At 40.7% G+C, this 18,827-nt stretch overlaps 3 protein-coding genes across 7 annotated transcripts; 1 reads left to right on the top strand and 2 right to left on the bottom strand.

Moving 5' to 3' along the window:
- Positions 1–8,736, bottom strand: man2b2 (mannosidase, alpha, class 2B, member 2). Its single transcript, XM_017699601.2, has 19 exons — positions 8,478–8,736; positions 8,252–8,398; positions 8,042–8,147; positions 7,093–7,265; positions 6,858–6,973; positions 6,522–6,699; positions 6,198–6,396; positions 5,633–5,823; positions 5,373–5,535; positions 5,055–5,191; positions 4,563–4,840; positions 3,905–4,096; positions 3,304–3,547; positions 3,087–3,197; positions 2,794–2,986; positions 2,378–2,524; positions 2,047–2,159; positions 1,592–1,703; positions 1–1,027 (listed from the first exon to the last, which is right to left on the bottom strand). The coding sequence occupies exons 1-19, from the start codon at positions 8,604–8,606 to the stop codon at positions 936–938; spliced, it is 3,021 nt and encodes a 1,006-aa protein (XP_017555090.1). The 5' UTR covers positions 8,607–8,736; the 3' UTR covers positions 1–935.
- A 389-nt stretch (positions 8,737–9,125) lies between these two features.
- ttc5 (tetratricopeptide repeat domain 5) lies at positions 9,126–15,995 on the top strand. 5 transcript variants are annotated; one of them, XM_017699606.2, is made up of 11 exons: positions 9,126–9,258; positions 9,382–9,444; positions 9,860–9,992; positions 10,606–10,817; positions 10,984–11,137; positions 11,712–11,803; positions 11,906–11,962; positions 12,362–12,508; positions 15,005–15,219; positions 15,403–15,547; positions 15,651–15,995. In XM_017699606.2, exons 2-11 carry the CDS (start codon positions 9,442–9,444, stop codon positions 15,768–15,770), a joined length of 1,278 nt encoding a protein of 425 aa, XP_017555095.1. In that variant the 5' UTR covers positions 9,126–9,258; positions 9,382–9,441; the 3' UTR covers positions 15,771–15,995. The 5 variants fall into 5 exon arrangements, with proteins under 5 accessions (XP_017555095.1, XP_017555091.1, XP_017555092.1 ...); XM_017699602.2 differs by having other exon boundaries at positions 9,129–9,258; positions 9,382–9,488; XM_017699603.2 differs by having other exon boundaries at positions 9,129–9,258; positions 9,379–9,488.
- A 397-nt stretch (positions 15,996–16,392) lies between these two features.
- On the bottom strand, positions 16,393–18,426 carry LOC108428548 (E3 ubiquitin-protein ligase CCNB1IP1). Its single transcript, XM_017699607.2, has 5 exons — positions 18,350–18,426; positions 17,766–18,064; positions 17,502–17,648; positions 16,859–17,024; positions 16,393–16,553 (listed from the first exon to the last, which is right to left on the bottom strand). The coding sequence occupies exons 2-5, from the start codon at positions 18,060–18,062 to the stop codon at positions 16,393–16,395; spliced, it is 771 nt and encodes a 256-aa protein (XP_017555096.1). The 5' UTR covers positions 18,063–18,064; positions 18,350–18,426.
- Positions 18,427–18,827: the final 401 nt, after the last annotated feature.

The raw sequence follows: 18,827 nt of genomic DNA, 5'->3' as shown, positions 1-18,827 counted from the left end.
TTTTCAGTTAATCCAACACAATCATTTTATTGTATACTGATATACAAAAGCTAGCACGGTACAAGACTGCACAAAAATAATCAATGCATTTCAACATTTTAAAATGTAAATCTCATATTTACCTGATTTTTACATGATTGTCACAATAAGAAAAATCATTCTGCATAGTCTTCTCAGAAGACAGAAGAGGCTATACATGCCATGTTGCCATTTTTTTTTAAATCAGTAAATGTCACCTGCTTAGATTTAGCAAATTATTTTGCACATATGTAAAGGAGTATTCTATCGATTCTTCCAAATTTCTGTATAATTTAATTCTTGAGACGTAAACAAAGTCATTCACTGTGATTTAATGCAAAATGGTATATTGTAGAGAAACCTACCACTTTGCATTTGTTTATAAAAGTGGTGACAGGAACCAGGAGTCAAACACTAATACAGCCATTTTATTAACTACCCAAAATGAGCAGTGAATGTACACCAACTGAAAAGTAAGTTTCATGGGGTTGTGTTTTGTCATACAGTACCCCGTGTGAATCTTGCCAACATGAAGAGTTTAAATACAGCTGCGGGGAAAATTTGAGGTAAAAACTATGGCAAACCAATGTCTGCAGCATCAGGCAGAATATCTGTAACCAGTTCAGGTAATAGCTTTTTGTGAGGTAGCTTTTAGATGCATTATACACTTTTCCCCCATCATCCTCGCTGCAAACAATTCTGAACAAGTTTCTGTACAATGGTGCATTTCAGATCAAACCACATCTTAACGACTGAATTTGTGAAAATGGAAAAAGGAATTCCTCCTTAAGGCTTTCTGAAACCACTGTTCTCTAAAAAGTGGTGCAAACATTAACAAAATGATGTGTCTCAATTCAGAGGAAAAAAAAAACAAACAAAAAAAAAATTACAACACTTAACCACAAACACAACTTGATCTATTTAAAGTAAATGAAGAAGGTTCTGATCTGTTTTGGTGAGATGGTTACACTGAAGTCCGTGGTTACATGTGTGAAGGAGCTGGAGTTCTCTGTAACACACACACACACACACACACACACACACACACACACACACACACACACACACACACACACACAAATAAATCCACTGATCTTTCAAGGTTTCTTTCAAATCAATTCACTAAATATTTATTATCAAACTCAAAGTAGAACATGTACATAAGTTCACACTACTACCCTGAATAAACAGTCAGTGGCTATATTTTTAGGTATACCTACCACACAGGTGCACTGCATTTTGTTACAAAACATTTTATTGAACACTTTAATGTTGTTGGTAGTAAGTTTTACACATACAAGAAATCTCCGTGCTATATAGATTAATACCACCTTTATTGGATAAATGGAAGTGTCCATTATAAATCAGTCATTCTTTTCTTGCTCAAACACACCTGATTTAACTCCCAGTTTTAGTGGGTATGTCTGAATCAAGGAGCTCCCAAACTGTGCTGGACACCAGCCTACTAATAGCACCGCTGAGTTGAGAACAGTCTGCTGCCAAAAATATCTAGCCAGCAGTCTCCCAGTGTTCAGAAACTGACCACTGATGAAGGGCTAGAAGATTATCATACCTGTATTCTCTGTAGTCCTCCAGTTCCATCTCTGGAGGTCTGAGATATCCCAGGTTCCTGTGAGGGAGCGTTCCTGCACAGTCTTCACTTCACCTAAGCCCTGCATGACTTCCTGTAATTAGCAGAAAGAATTCAATGAAGATTATATTCTGTCTATGGAAAAATCATGAAAATATAGTCTCCTGTTAAAACACTGCCTTAATGAAAAATAAAAACTGAAAAAATAAAAAAAGATGCATCTTTGGATTACACCAAACACCTTATGGCTTAAATCTGAAACTGTCAAATCAGTAAAATACCAGGACACAGACTGAAGCTATTCTTCAAGTTAATTTATATAAAATTATATTCACAAATATAAAGTTTCCCATTTTATCTACCACAATATATAACCACAGATGTATTTAAGAAATACACAGCTGACTACATTAAAGTAATCTTATACATAGGTTTACCTTCAGGTTGATGGTGGTGGGTTTGGCCAGGACAGGGTCCTCTCCTTCTTCAAACAAGTGAGTAATCCTTAAGAGGACCCGGTCAAAGTCTTTTTCAGGCTTACCTTCTCCCCCTGTACAAGAAATAAGGACTAACCTGTTACTACAAGCAATAATCAGACAACACATAACTGAGAAAAGTAACCCATGAGCATATGTTAGCTTGTAATGTTTGTAACCACAGTCTTGTATCACAGCAGGAAAAAAAAGGATTGTTTAACAGGTTCATGCTAATTGTACACTCATGCAAAAAGGCCTAGTATTACTTAATCGTTGTGGAAGAGCTGCCTACCCAAGTTGAGGTTCTGGAGGTGCTGGACGTGACTTGGGCCATAGCACCATCCAGGGATACTGAGATACTGCAAGTGAAGATTTGGAGGCAAAACCACAGGCTGGACAGTGGGGCCATCCCACCTCTCTCGTACAATCCATGGTCTCTCTGTCACAGAAGAAAGAATTAGAATACGACACTGTTAGCACACAATGTACTGTTATTCACAGCTATATTTCCTTTTATCATTCTAATAATTCATTTTATGTCGGTCACAAACAAAATGAGGAAAAAAAGGATTTTTTGGGCAATATAATATCACTAATCACTGTATTGCAAAGGACCGAAAGTTGGAATATAATTATACAACGCATAAACCATAAGTATTCTTTCATTTCCAAATAATATATAATATTTACACAAGCATGCTAACTCACGAGGCTTATCAATGGGCAGGACCACAGGTCTGTGTTGTAGATATAGTGCCCCCTGCTGACTGAGGGTTGCCATGGCAGCAGGAGAGCCCAACATCATCCATAGAACTGGCTGTACCACAGAGGAGTCGTTCAGGGTCAGGTTATAGCCCAGATTCCACTCTTGGTTGTTCCACAGCCGCCTATGAAGCATCACCTGTGAGAACCAGGCAGTGAGTACACCAATACACCTCGACCTGCCAAAAAGTGGATTATTAGAAATATGAGTCATTTTGCAATAAAGATATTTTGTGCACCTCCATCTGGCCCTGGCCAAGACTAGCCACTCCATGTGCTCTCTCACTGAGCAGGGCCAGTCTGCTGGAGTCATCTTCAATGTAGGCTTCTCGTACCATTGGGTAGTAGTTCTGCGTCCCCACATACACAAACAGATCCCAGTTAACAGATAAAATCCACTAGACAAGCTGGACTGATTATCTTCAGTCTCATATGGACATCTGTTGTCATTCTTACTCGAGATACTGAATTGTTGATATACTGCTTGTACTCCCTCTTCAGCATCTGGTAGCCATTGTTGTCCGTGTATATCGTCCTATTGTTGCTCAGACTAGTGGTGGTTCTGAGTACAGCTTCTTTGTTCACCACTAAGGGACCCATCCCATAGCTCTGATCCAGCCTCTGACACAGTATCCTGTCTTTGAAGCCCACTGGAACCCGGGTGATCATGGAGTAGGTGTAGTTCTTATCCGATTCCTCCCTGTAGAGAGGTTACAGCAGATTTACATTGTTTGTGCAAATTTTTCAACCCAAAATTTCAACTGCCATCAGCACATTTGACCATCTATAACCACAAAATTTATCTGAAATGGAACACCTGTATTTGTGCAGGCGTGTGCACATGTTGTTTGGAAAAATCTAAATTCCAAACATGTTTCCATTATCCTAAAGACCAGCAGATGTGTTTTGTGCCTGAAAGTTCTTTTAGTTTTGCACTGAAGCTATGAGGCTAATGCAGCTACCTAGTAAAGAGAGCTTATGACCAGTAGTTGATTTAGATGTGAATTATCTGAACGCTATGATATCACAGTCAAATATAATTGTTCTATTTTTTTACCTGTAAAAATACTGGCGGACCTCAGAAATGATTTTTCCAGGAATTATCTGCATTGCAACAGATTTGTAAGCAAGAACTGCCAACTCATTGGCTGTGAAGATGTAGTTGTCAGAGATGGGCCCAGTGTGCACATCTCCATTGGCCTCATACTCCCAGAAGTCTTGGCGAATCCTAACTTTTCTCTTTTCAAACCTGGAACAGATGGTGAAAAACTGGAATGTAATTTTCATTGTAGAATTGTGCTTTACACCAACTACACTTTTTCAGCCAGTTAATTAAAGAATGTCAATAATTAATTCCTATTAATAAGAACAAGTTGAGTGCTGAGGGAAAAAACACATCTGACCAGAGGCGCTGATCTGTCAGTTGTATTAAAATCTGTCAGAATATCCATCCCTGTGATGAGCGCTGTTACATGGGCTGGAAAGATGTGCTGCAAGATTTAGCAGTTCACGGAGATGTTTTTTATACGTGGGCCTGATATCACACTGTCCATACATCATTATTTGAAGTACCCAAATAAATAAATAAATAAATAAATAAATAAATAAATAAATAAATAAAACAAACAAACAAACAAACATTGCTCCCGATCCCACAATCTCATTACACCAAAGGGAAAACTGAAGTAAAGCATAAATGAAAAAGATGAGCCAACCTATCTGTAATACTGTGTAGCAGGTTAGTCTCCTGGTCAAACAGCAGCTTGTAGCATTCATTTAGCACAGGCAAAAGTCTTCTACCTGTCTTCTTCCATTTGCTAACGTTCCGAGTCTCAAACGTCACCACTCTGGCTGCATGAGTCAGCCCACAGCTAGAACCCTTGTTACACTTTGACTGTGGAAACTGGATGAGGTATTTTCTGTATTGAAGGCCACCCAGTTCCACCACAATGAAAAGGTCGTAGTCAGCTACCGACTCTGCTGAGGGCTGGATCTAAGGAACACGATGGACACAGTCAAACACCACTATTCCACAGGACTACGCAACAAACTGATGAGCAAGCAAGTGTAAAAAGTAGCCAACATAGTTTGCTGGATAAATAGATAATTCCAGTCTGTAACAAAAAGATAAATCATGTGTCAAAAAGTTAAAACATAAAAAGGATTCAATCCTGTGTTTATTCATACTTTCATAATGAATGAGTTACCTGAGCTGGGACTGCTAACCCGTTATCATCGGACACAAGTGCCATTGGGTATTTTACAGAAACATTGATGTACGTTGTTATATTCCAAGCAAGTGGGTTGTACACAATGATGTGCTGCTCAAGGTCACTTGATGGCTCTATGTCACAGAAAAACAATTCTATATTATTTTAGAAAAAAGTTTGATGTTAATGGTTGCAAAACTTTTAACCCACCATGTTCTGATAAATATGATTATATAGCTATGATAACTTTACTCATATCAACTTACATCTAATTGCATATTGACTACTAAGCCCTGATCTACAAATATGACTCACCTTTGCTTTCTGTGTTGGCACTAGAAATGGCAAGGTCCTGAGGGAGAAGAAACATGGCTGCCAGAAGCTCTTCTACGCTCATCATACTTTGTGTGAGGTGATCCATGTACATATCAGCTACTTTGGGTGACTCTGTACCTGTGATACCATCATGGTGCTGAACCTGGTTTGGTGAGGAATAGGTAATAAGTAAGTAACAATGTACTCTATGCCCCATATTATCTGTAACTATGCATTCTAATACATTTTACATCAGGTACCTCAGAGACAGCCCATCTGAGGGCCTTAAGCTTATCCAGGGCCCATTCTTTCTGGACAGGGCCATCCGGGTACCTGATCCGGTATCGAACAAACAAAGACTCTGCAGAATGGAGAAGGGAACTGGCTCTTCTTGCAACTCCTTTTAGAACATTTCTGGAGGCATAGAACCCTGTCCATGCCTGGAATGGTTCTGCAAGCAATGAAGGTAAAACGCAAAACAGACGTAACCTGCTGAAAAGATATCCTACATTAAATTGCATTTATCATGGATAATAATAATAATAATAATAATAATAATAATAATAATAATATTATTATTATTATTACATGGCTCATGTAATAGTAAACATTTAGTTTAATAGTTTCATTACAGGATGTGAGATTTATTTTCGTAGGATTGTGAATATGTTGTTTCAAACAGTGTGTGAGCCTAAATATTAGGAGTTTTGGAAGCTGCTGGTGACCTACAGTACTTTATCACTTGCTTTAACCCCTTTGATCCTTTTGTTGATAAAATTGGACACACCTGGTTTGGAATATGAAGAAGATTTGAGAATAACCTACCAGTGGAATAAGGGAGGAAGTCTTGGCTTCCCCTCACCTCCCACGACAGATTTGATTGGTGAACAGCTTGGAAATAGTCTTTGAGCGTGGCATACTGAACTGTCACTCCAAACTCCTCACTGTGCTTATTAATGTAGTTCATCAACACATCCATATTTGTGAACTGTACTGAGGCATTGTAGAACTGCTTATCACAGCCCTATAAAACAAAATTATTTAAAAAAAATCATGTACAGCTAGGTGGGTACAGGAACAAATTATAGGAGGAATTAAGTACAGTAACAATATGTTTTTTTGTTGGTAACAACATGAAAATGAACTGACCCAAGGCCAGAGAACATGGTTGGTCTGGAACCACTGGGCCCTTTGTTTGATGTTTTTCACCATGGTCTGGGCATAAGGCTCCAAAGTGTCCTTTGTGACCGGAAGGCTCATGTTAGGGTAAACTCCATCTTTAGGGGGGTCTGGAAACATGGCTACTCCATTCCAATAAAACCCTGACCTATAGGTCAGAAAGGGTTACGAACTTACAGCTTTATGTGTAAAATTTGTGATGTGTATAAACACAATAATTCAAACAATATTTGTTTTTTCAATACTGTTTGAATACAGAAGACAGGCTGCAGCTGGTAACAGAGGTTTTGAGTATGAGCAGGTAACCTGTTTGAGAAGGGGAGGTAGGATGGTGTGCAATAACTGTATTGGTCCATAGTGTGTGTGAAAATGTCCTGGGTCCTCCCCAAAGAAGAAGATCCTCTCCAAACAAACTGCAGTTTCTAGATAAACATTAGCACAGTTATAATATTACACCGTTTCTGCATAGTTAGCAGCATCTTCACATCTATAGTACATACTGGCTACACTTTAGTATAATTATTAAAAAAAGGAAAACAACCTTATTCTTCTGCATGTCATCTTTGAGATCATAGTCAATGCGGGAGATGAGATGAGCATCAAATCCAGCCAGAGCGAAAAGGACTGGAGTGGTAGCAGAGGCACCAAATGGGTCAACATGCCAAGAGAAATGAGGCCTGACCCCAAATGTTTCATACAGGAAGCCATGTCCCTCTAACGTAGAGACACAGTGGATGGGAGAAATAAGGAGGGAGGAGGAGAGAAAGAGAGAGAGCATGTGTTGAAGGCCATAGACTAATATTTTTTTTCATGTGATAAAATATTCAAGTAAAATGCGACACATACAAAGTCCTGTCCCACTTGCAATCCTGCAGTCCTGACTTCTGCCATGAGGCTGTAGCTCATTTCTTTTCTCATTTCTGCATTCAAAGGGGAGCTCACAAGCATCCTCTACGCACTCTTAGTGCAGCCTTTGGTGATTACTGCAATCAATGCAGCCTCTGACTTAAAATACAAGCTAGGCCAAATCAGAGTGTATGGTTTTGTTAACAGTTATCTAACCAAGATGATGGATAAAAAAAGGTCTGAGGTAAAATGCACTAATTAGATAACTGTACTGTGCGATGCATTAGCCTGTCCCATTTAGTTTCTCTTATCATGCCTGCATTCCGAGTGGCCTTTCTGGAAGTCTGCATGTTCACAGGCATGGTATGATCTCTCTTTTGGCTTTTTGGCAGAATCAGAGCACTACAGTCCAGTGGACATTCTTGGTGACATGCATGTTAATTTGTTATTTGGCCTGCAGGTCTGCATATTGTTGCCTCAGGTATGGAGGACAACCGCCAGCTTAGGCATCTGTTAAGGCTATATAATGGGACAGAGGTTTCTTGTCCTCCATGTTCGCAAGTTGTTGACCTCACCAAAGTGCAGACTTTGAGGACGACCACAGGGCTTAGAATGGCTATTTGGACTGGGCCCAACACACAAACCTGTCAGCTGGAGGATAGCGTCATCAATATCTGTCACTGCTTCGTCATGCATCACCTGACCACCAATAATGAACTCCAGACGTCCCTCCTGCAGCAGCTGTCTCACCTGACACAGAAGCAGGCCTCAGTTATTAAAAATGGGAACAGCAGTGTATCCATATTAACAACGTACCTAGTGTTAACCTGCACAGCTGGAGGTCTAGTACTCACCTGTTTCTTGTGCCACTGTGATGCTGTGGTGTCCCACCAAAGTCGGAAGAACTCCTGCTCAACTGCGATGAATTTGCGATCCTTCACCCGTGAAAGCTCCTCAACGACAGTGGTGTACACGTTGCTGGCATAGGCGTGCATGCTCTCCTACAGACACACCACGCTCTCATCAGCCCCGTTAGACAACGAGAACGTCTGCAGGAATCACTCTCAAGGAGTAACTTACCTGAACCGTGTACACCCAGCCGACATCCATATGACTGTGAGGAATGACGAACACTTGGAGCCGTTCCTGGGCATCATTTCTGGAGACTGACACACACAATAACCCGAGAAACAGAAACAAACCCTTCATTTTGTCATCAAAGCCACTACAATTGTGTTTCAGCTAAACGTCTCATGACAGCATGTGACTTGTGCGCATGAGCAATTTAACTTCCCTAAACAGGTCTGGTTGGACCAGAGAGCGTGTAAAGAAGAGAAGAGCCACTCAGTAATACCAATATGCCAACCAATCAGCACTAAGTAGCAGTAATGGCAACCAATCAGTACTAAGTAGCAGTAATGGCAACCAATCAGCACTAAGTAGCAGTAATGGCAACCAATCAGCACTAAGTATCACCAATGCCAACTATTCAGCCCTCGGTAGCAGTAACGCCAGGGCCCTACTGTCCAAACCCCCCTTTTCTTTAAAAAGGAAGCTGTACAGATAAGTTGTCCTTGTCTTTTTTAACTGAAATACACCCCTCTATTTTCTAAAATTAAAGTAAGGTCCTGGATAATTGGTGAGAAACTATTTGAACTTTTCATTTTTAGCCGTTTAGCTCCATTCACCCCCATTCATTGAGGACTCGCTCGCGGGCGCCCTCTGGCGTTTGTCATTCATGTGTTTCTATAACGGAAGAAATGGGAAGTGGCCGGACTCCCCTTCAGTGGGCTCAGGTTGGACCCCGCGGAGGCGGATCATAGAAATAGGTTTCTGAGGACTAGTCCCCAGTTACACGCAGGTCTGGTTACAAATTCCAAGAAAATGACTGTCACGTTATTTTACATAAATCGCAGTCCACGTTTCTGTGATCCTTCCCAGTCCTGAACGTGCCTGTTCTGTATGTTAACCTCCTAACCAGCAGGCGGAGACTCCGTGTTGTGTTTCTGCACATACCACCTAAAAATGGCTGAAGTTGACAACGATGGTGAGCAGAAAACAGCAGACAAAGATGATTTGGAAGTTTTAAAGGTACAGGCTGTTTATCATATTAGCACAGTAAGCAGATTATCGGTGTGTCGTTCAATGTCATGTATTTTATTAATGGGAAATCGAGCTGATTTGCTGCATACTCAGCTGCTGCTTAGCTAGCTAACCTCGCTAGCTAGCCGACCGACCGTCTGTCACTATAACAACGAATGCACTGCTAGCTGTGATGTGGTGAATGTGAAGGTTGGCTGTGAAATGTCAGACACGTCAGGTCTGTCCGATTTAGGTTAAAGGTGCGCTTTAGATCCCTTAAACACACTAAATTTGTATCTGTGTGGCGTATTTCAGTCTTGCGTGATGAGATTTGATCAGGAAATCGTTCAGAAGAGGCAGATCTTTGTGTTGTCTCACAGGAACTCGTGGATGGACTGTATCACTTTAGGGATCACTATTTTGAAACGCACAGCGTGGAGGATGCCAGTAGAAAACAGAATGATGTTACCGAGGAGATGAACAAGACACTGAAGAGGCTGGAGGAGAAGGAGGGTGAGTTTGTGACGAAGCTTAAGCTTTGAATAGGCAAAGCTTTGCGAACAGGGACACAACGTAGACTAAATGTCAACGTAGCCAGACACCTTTTCTAATTAGTGAATACGACTAACAATCTCCAGGGGAAAGCATTGCCAATAAAACGGGATGCTCTGGAACATCCGCATGAGTCTAAAGTCAACCAGTGTTGGCTAGAGGGGTTCAAAGTGTTCTCAGTACCTGTAGGATGAGTTGGACTGGTGTTTATGTCCAGAACTATATATTCAACATCAGTACCTAACCTCATTGCTCTTGTGTCAGAAAGTAATCAACTCCTCACAGCAGTGTTCCACCATCTAATGCAAACTCGTCCTAGAAAAGTAGAAGCGGTTATTCCAGTAAAAAGGAAGAAAAACTCCTTTTTAATATACCTGATTTCACTCTGGACAATGTCTATAGACTTTCTGGACTATGGTGTATATAATGTGCATATATTTTGTGGCAGTGGTATGTTAACACTGAAAGATGAGGGATTAATCTATATTAACTAATGTTTAGTAAATGCATATTTACTCCATATCCTGCACATCTTATTTCAAACACATAATTATCCTCATATTTTCTTTGGCAGAGCTCTACAAACACAGTGCCCAATACCTGCTCCTGCGGGGCCGGTGTCTGAACATAACTCCACAGTTCAGTCGGGCAGCAGAAGAAAGTCTCTCTCGGGCAGTAAAGTTGGAGCCAGGTTTGGTAGAAGGGTGGAACACACTAGGTGAGCAGTACTGGAAGAAAGGAGACTTGATTGCTGCAAAGACCTGCTTCACAGGGGCTCTACAACAGGTACAATATAGTAAAATAATATTGAAAAAAAAAATCTAGACCCCAGAAATGAAGAAATCTTTTGTTTGGTATTTGTGATGTGATACTCTTCAGGATTAAAATGACAGTGTCCTGTGATAACACAGTTTGAAGTCATGATTGCTGTCTTTGTAATCACTTCCTTTAGTCCAAGAACAAGGTGTCTTTGAGGAATCTCTCCATGGTGCTGAGGCAGCTTCCGCCAGAAGGAGGCGCTCAAGACCAAGGCAAACGTATCATGGAAAGTGTGGACCTGGCCAGACAGGCTGTGCAGCTTGACGTCACAGACGGAACGTCCTGGTGTGAGTTTATCATGCTTTAATATTAGAGGTGTTTGTACTGTAACTATGAAACATTTCTAAAACATGGTTTTCCTGTGCTCTTTAGTACGTACCAGTTTCCCAACTCTAGTCCTACAGGCCTCTCAGCAGAAGAGTCTTACAGTGGGAAAACAGAAACCGGTGCAGGGCAGCGCCTTAAAGACTGGAGTTGGGAAACACTAGAACAGATGTCCTAACCAGAAAGGGTCAGCATGGCTATAGGTTTTCGTTCCAACCATGCATGAGCACACCTGATCGATTATGTAAAGAGTAAGACCACTTGATGAAACAAGTAGAGTCAGGTGTGCTTTTGCTTTGTTATAAGGAAAACGTGCTGCTGCACTGACCCTTGACCAGGCAGCGCTGCACTAGAATATGTATAATGATTTAACTTCCTGGATTCATTTATCTGGAACAGGACTGTCTTGATATGATTTGGCAGTGGTGTGGCTTTAGCATGAAGCAGAGTATTAGACAGCTTGAGTATAAAATATATCAAGCAGTAATCTTAAGAAAATACACTGAAATTAATTAAAATTAACCACTTCTTGGACAGACATCTTAGGGAATGCCTACATCTCCCTGTTCTTCTCCAGTGGACAGAATCCTCAGATGTCTCAGCAAGCTCTTAGTGCCTATTCACAAGCTGTAAGTGAACACATACACACACAGTAGTTGAACCCAAAAGACATTCAACATTTTTTCCCGCTGGTTATGCTTACAAATGAGTTTGTTTCTTGTATGCTACAGGAGAAAATTGACAAAGCATCAGCTTTGAATGCTGATCTACACTTCAATAGGTCCACGGTAATGTGTCAGTTGTTCTCTCACTTTACCTTCATACCTGTCATTTCTGCCTTGTCTTTTTTTTAACTAAACTATATGAGCAATATACAGGTTATACAGAAATAATCCATCTTGTAGCTGTCTAATTTGTACCAATAACCACTTAATCATAATTACCATATGCCTACTGCAAGAGGCATATATATATTTCATACGATATATGATGTATATTATATATCATATATAAGGCATATATCATTTGCTGTGATCATTTTTTAGTAGGCTAGAGCAAGTTTGTTTTTCCCCTTTTAATAGTAAATCTAAGCAAACTAGCATTATACTTAAGGTGCTTTTTTTTTTTTTTTTTTTTTTTTTTTTTTTCCCTTTTCAACTTTTTCATTTCCATCTTTGCCACTTTAGCTCTTCCAGTACGAGGAGATGTTCAGTTCAGCTTTGGCTGGGTACAGTCGGGCTGCTGCTCTTGACCCTGGCTGGGAAGAGCCTCCAGAGAGAGAGAAGCAGTTGCTGGACTATCTGAATCAAGTCACTAGTTTAATAGAGAATAAGGTGAGGTAAACACTTATTTATTATGATATGTAAAATGTAAGGACACAACCTTTTTTAAAGTAGTTTAACAGATTCAGGCTGTGTGCTTCTGGTCGCATTCTTATAGCACAAAAAAAAATAAGATACATGATGATATCTAGATATTAAATTACAACCCCAATTCCAATGAAGTTGGGACGTTGTGTAAAACATAAAACATAATACGATGATTTGCAAATCCTTTTCAGCCTATATTCAATTGAATACACTACAAAGACAAGATATTTAATGTTCAAATGGATAAACTTTATTGTTTTTTGCCAATATTCACTCATTTTGAATTTGATGCCTGTAACACGTTCCAAAGAAGTTGGGACAGGGGCAGCAAAAGACTGGGAAAGTTGAGGAATGCTCAAAAAAACACCTGTTTGGAACATTCCACAGGTGAACAGGTTAATTGGAAACAGGTGTCATGACTGGATATAAAGGGAGCATCCCTGAAAGGCTCAGTCGTTCACAAGCAAGGATGGGCGAGGTTCACTACTTTGTGAACAACTGCGTGAGCAAATAGTCCAACAGTTTAAGAACAACGTTTCTCAACGTGCAACTGCAAGGAATTTAGGGATTTCATCATCTACAGTCCATAATATCATCAAAAGATTTAGAGTATCTGGAGAAATCTCTGCAAGTAAGCGGCAAGGCAGAAAACCAACATTGAATGCCCGTGACCTTCGATCCCTCAGGCGGCACTGCATTAAAAACCCACATCATTCTGTAACGGATATTACCACATGGGCTCAGGAACACTTCAGAAAACCATTGTCAGTGAACACAGTTCGTCGCTCCATCTACAAGTGCAAGTTAAAACTCTGACATGCAAAGTGAAAGCCATATATCAACAACACCCAGAAACGCCGCCGGCTTCATCTGAGATGGACTGACACAAAGTGGAAAAGTGTCCTGTGGTCTGACGAGTCCACATTTCAAATAGTTTTTGGAAATCATGGACGTCGTGTCCTCCGGGCCAAAGAGGAAAAGGACTGTCCGGATTGTTATCAGTGCAAAGTTCAAAAGCCAGCATCTCTGATGGTGTGGGGGTGTGTTAGTGCCCATGGCATGGGTAACTTGCACATCTGTGAAGGCACCATTAATGCTGAAAGGTACATACAGGTTTTGGAGCAACAAATGCTGCCATCCAAGCAACGTCTTTTTCAGGGACATCCCTGCAAGACAATGCCAAGCCACATTCTGCACGTGTTACAACAGTGTGGCTTCGTAGTAAAAGAGTGCAGGTACTAGACTGGCCTGCCTGCAGTCCAGATCTGTCTCCCATTGAAAATTTGTGGCACATTATGAAGCGCAAAATACGTCAACGAAGACTGACGTTGTACATCAAGCAAGAATGGGAAAGAATTCCACCTACAAAGTTTCAATAATGAGTGTCCTCAGTTCCCAAACGCTTATTGAGTGTTGTTAAAGGAAAGGTGATGTAACACAGTGGTAAACATGCCCCTGTCCCAACTTCTTTGGAACGTGTTGCAGGCATCAAATTCAAAATGAGTGAAAAATGAGTGCAAAAAACTAAGTTTATCCGTTTGAGCATTAAATAATCTTGTCTTTGAAGTGTATTCAATTGAATATAGGTTGAAAAGGATTTGCAAATCATCGTATTCTGTTTTTTTTTTACACAACGTCCCAACTTCATTGGAATTGGGGTTGTAATTAAATATTTAAATGTTGCTTAGCTGATGCAGTGCTTGTTATTGTACTTTACTGTCAAAAAACTGTTTGCCAGTGTTCCAAAGTCCCTTTGCACTAATCATGTTCATTTTAACATACTAATATTTTTGTGTCCTGGTTGTAAAGCTTGCCTGGGTCAAACATAATATAAATATACTGAATTGATTTTCTTTGAGCACTTTACTTCTGTAGTGGCTGTAACAACACCTATTCTGTTATAGTTCTAACATCTGCACTCACTCACTTGAGAGAACTGCTCTTGTGCATGAAGAGAAAACCCACTAAATCCTGATGTAAGAAAAATAACTGACTTGCACCTTAAACTTGATTTCCTTCTACAGGTGTGAGGGCTGAATGCTTATGGGTATATGGAAATCTCTGCACCTTATTCTCACTACCCATGTCCAGAAATGAGTGCTGTGTTGGTGCTGCACTGTCCTGTTTACTGTGTCTAATGTCTAACTTATTGTATTTATTATCATGTGTCTATTTTAACTTTTTTGTTTGCACACTATGTCTGCACGTTCGACTTTGTCCTTTTTGTTAGTTATTGAAACTTGTTCCTGGAAGAACAGAATTTCACTCCACTGTGAACTTGTACATAGATTGAATGACAATAAAAGCCTCTTGACTTGACAAATTAAAGCCAGCGCTCCCACCAGTAGATGGCAGTAGAGTGCCATAAACAGTAGTGACACGATGCACGTTGGGAGGTTAGAACTGGCTCTATTACATATAAACTGTAGCTTGAGGTGTATGTGTGTTTCTCTCTTTCAGGGGAAAGTGAAAGCACGGCGCTTGCGTAATATGCTGTCCTCTCTGAGCGTGTCTGCTTTGGGTCCATGTGCCTCTCCTGAGTTTCGCTCCCCCACAGGCCGCATAGGAAGCCTGGTACCCTGCTCTTTCTCAGATCTTACGCATGGCCACAATGCAGGTGCTGCAGCCCTTGGAAAAGTAGTCTTCAGCCTGGCCACAGAGGGTCGAATGGCCTTGTGAGTGAACCCAAAAATAATTTTATTTCTTAGATTCATTAGCACAGCATTGATTCTATTAAGATAAGCTGCATTTATTTTGATTATTTTAAGATAGTATTAGTTTTTGCTGTACTTGCATGGTTTCTTAGAGAAACCTTTCATGTTTTATTTGTATGTGATTTTCCTCTTCTCTCACCTCAGTACATTTGGGATGGTGGATGGCGAGGAAACATGTTGTGTGGTGATGGTTTATAACATATCAGATGGCTGGGGCGTCTTAATAGGAGACACAGTAGTCATTCCAGAACCACAAGTCAAACGGCATAGTATAACACACAATGATAAGGTAGGTGCATTAATTCACTTACCAATTTAATGTGGTACAGTTTACATAATATTAATAAACACTTGAAAAGGATTACAAACTTACTCAGACCTTCTCTACACAGACCTACAATTTCCGGAGTATACGTGTGGACTCTCCTCTGCTGCTCATTGTCAATGGAAAGAGACAAGCAATGCAAAGCCAAACAGCAACTTCTGTCAGTTACAAACCACATACTGAATAAAAGAGTGAGTGCAAACAAAGAGCAATATGGAGTTAGAATCTGAGGGGTTTTTGTCTTTTCATTTTGCCTGTATATAGTGTGTACTGTTTATTAGTCGAATTGTCTGTACATATTTTTTGTTTTTGTACTCATTAAAGTTGGTGAGCATTTTTGTAAACATTCTGCTGCTGCCTATTTCAAACCTGAGGTCCAGAAAATAAAACTCCTCAAATGGTGCTCCTAAAATACTTGTCAAATTGTTATTTTTCTCAATATGACCAATGACATGTCCAAGTGTACCTTGTGAATCTGCATACTTTTGACATTCACAACTAGCACAAAATTTTCTTGCAACACTACTGAAAAAATTACCTTTGCATAAGAAAACATTCAATTTACAGTGACTGAAATGTTTGCATGTCCTTGGTAAAGAGATGCACTGCTTTTACACAAGCTTTAGCAGCCTATGTTTCAGTGACACTTCTAGTTCTAACAACTGTTACCTGTAAGTGCCAGGTAAGGCAAAGAACACTGAATAGAATAAAATGGAAGAAGAATACATAGTATAAGGTTGTAACTGAATTACAAAATAATACATGGAAAAACTACAGAAAATTCCAAAACATACATTAATGCACCACAGTTAGTGTTTCTTGATGAAGGAATGACCTTTCTCTCTTGGTGGAGAGTTAAACTGGAAAAAACTTTTGAAGCTCTCTGGTTCTAAAGAGAACAGCCTATCAACCTCTGGTCTCACAGCCAGAAAAGGAGGACTGCTTTGAAGAGAGTGCTGTCTAACCAACCCTAGAAGAAGCAAGTAAATTGACCCATGTTAAACTGATCAGTTGTATTGGGAGCAGGACAAACACTAAAATGTGCAGGGTGGGGGTAATCCAAGACTAGGGCTGGGAACCACTGCCCTACTCTATGGCAAAATGGTCTAGGCTGTGTCAAGCACTTTCTAAACTTTGTTCTTGTCATAGTTTAAAAGGATGACTATGTAGAAGTAACAGCTGTAACACTACTGATGTAATAATAAATCATTATCTCCCCATCTCCTACTCTTCTTCTGACCCACTTCCTTTCACTTACCAAAGCTAATAACTGACCTGTGGTGAAAGCCTGGGAGGCATGGTGCAGTCCATCTCTTTCAACAGGCGACATGGTCCGCAACCGCAATGCCTCAAACAGCCCTTGAAGCTTTTGGTACTGTCTATTTTTCTTTGTCAGAAGCTCTGAAACTTCACTGTACTTGCACTTATACTCCTCCACCCTCTGGACACAGTGAGAGAATATTCAGGAGGAGGATCCAGCATTTAAAAAGCATAAATAGTTAAGAACTAAATCAAGACTAGGAAAACGAACAGTAAAATAAGGTGAGGGGGATAGATTTGTGAACTGGCACAAAACCAACATGTACATGAATTCTTCAGAGGAAGTGAGAAAATTAAAGAATTTGTAGAGTCTTACTGGTATCAGCAGATAATTGCATAAAAAAATAATGATCAACATCATTGGTATCAGTATCAGCACCAGCCCACAATGCCCCTATTAGTGCATCCCTTAAAATTACTGTTTAGTGTGTATGGTGATTCAGAAGAAGTCACATCTGAGTAGAAATGATAATGCCCATACTGTCTAGTGATGTGCACAGCATAAGCCATGACCTCAGGGCAATGAACTCCAGGATAGCTAACACAGGTAAAACGTGCTCCACTGTGTCCAAAGGATTACTGAATGAATCATAAAAACCTTGTTTAGTGATATAATCTCCTCTCTCAGGGCATTCATCTCGAGCTCTCTGGTCTGGTTCTGCTGCGCCATCACCGTCTCCATCTGCGCGACTTGTATCTCAGCCCGAGACAAGCTGTACTCCATCAGCAGCCTTTCTTGGTTTACCTGAAGCACGTTAAGTGTATCACATGGTCAGTGACTCAATAGGTGATATGAGTAGCCTGCATGAATGTAGCAAGTGCAGCAGTTAAAGGGTATCATGAATTTGGAGACAGGGCAAACCTGATAGGTCCAAAACGCCAGCGCTCGATGACTGATATCCAGAACTGTCTCAGGCCGTAATCCGACTAAAACCATCGTCTTGTACTGCTCAGAGGGAGAAAGCTCTGTGCGTACAATGTCCAATTTGCCAGACAGCGCAGAGGAACAAGCAGGGCAGATGGCAGGGGTCCGGCTGAACTCTCCAGAGCCGTGCTGATCACAGAAGATGTGAGAACAGGCCGTCGTCCAGGCGAACCCGCTCAGCTTGGCTCGGCACTTCGGGAAATTACAGAGTAAACTGTAGTCGCACACGGACATGGCTAAAACAGAGAGAAGTGAAATAGTTTAAAATGAGACACGTTTTCAAGAATTGTCCACGAAGCCAAGGCCAGCTGGACTGTTTGTTTTGCGCCGTCTTGGCTTGTAAATTGTAGCTATGTTCGCGTTAGCTAGTCGGCTAGCTGGCTTAACGTTAGTCAGTGTGTTAACAGAAAAAAGTCACTAAAGGCGAACAAAATAATTTATTGTACATATGTTACGTTTGGTACTTGCATACAGATGGACCATTCAGCAAAATACTCCGGTTTAGTTATTTTAACCTTTACCTGACGTTGTCAAGTTAGCTCGTAGTGAAACTGTCCAGGTTAGTCAGTTGGCTAATTTTAATAGAAATAGAATGTAGGCGGGGCCTTATTATGATTATCTGCTCTGTGATTGGCTGAACATAACACTGGCGGGACACGTGCACTCTTGATTCACAGAGCTCACAGAACAGCGTGGAAAGCGAGGAGGGTCTGTAACTGCAGAGCTGCAGACCAGCTCTCTGAGACCTGCACTCTCAGCTCCGGATGCGATATGTAAGTCGACAGGTCAAGCAGAGGGGCTTAGTAGCTGCTGCAAGCCCTCAAACACTATGGCTGAGTGCCAAATGGTTCTTACTCCCTACATAGTGCACCAGGTGTGTTATGAATTGTGGACTTGACACAAACATAGTGGTCTGTATGTCCTGTAAGGAACAATGAGCTCAAATGGCTCTTTGCTAGACATAATATGTGCTATTTGGGTGCAGGAGTTAAGACCTAC

This window comes from Pygocentrus nattereri, chromosome 2 (assembly GCF_015220715.1).
Source record: "Pygocentrus nattereri isolate fPygNat1 chromosome 2, fPygNat1.pri, whole genome shotgun sequence".
Classification (NCBI taxonomy): Eukaryota; Metazoa; Chordata; class Actinopteri; order Characiformes; family Serrasalmidae; genus Pygocentrus; species Pygocentrus nattereri.
This window is presented reverse-complemented; position numbering and strand designations above follow the sequence as displayed.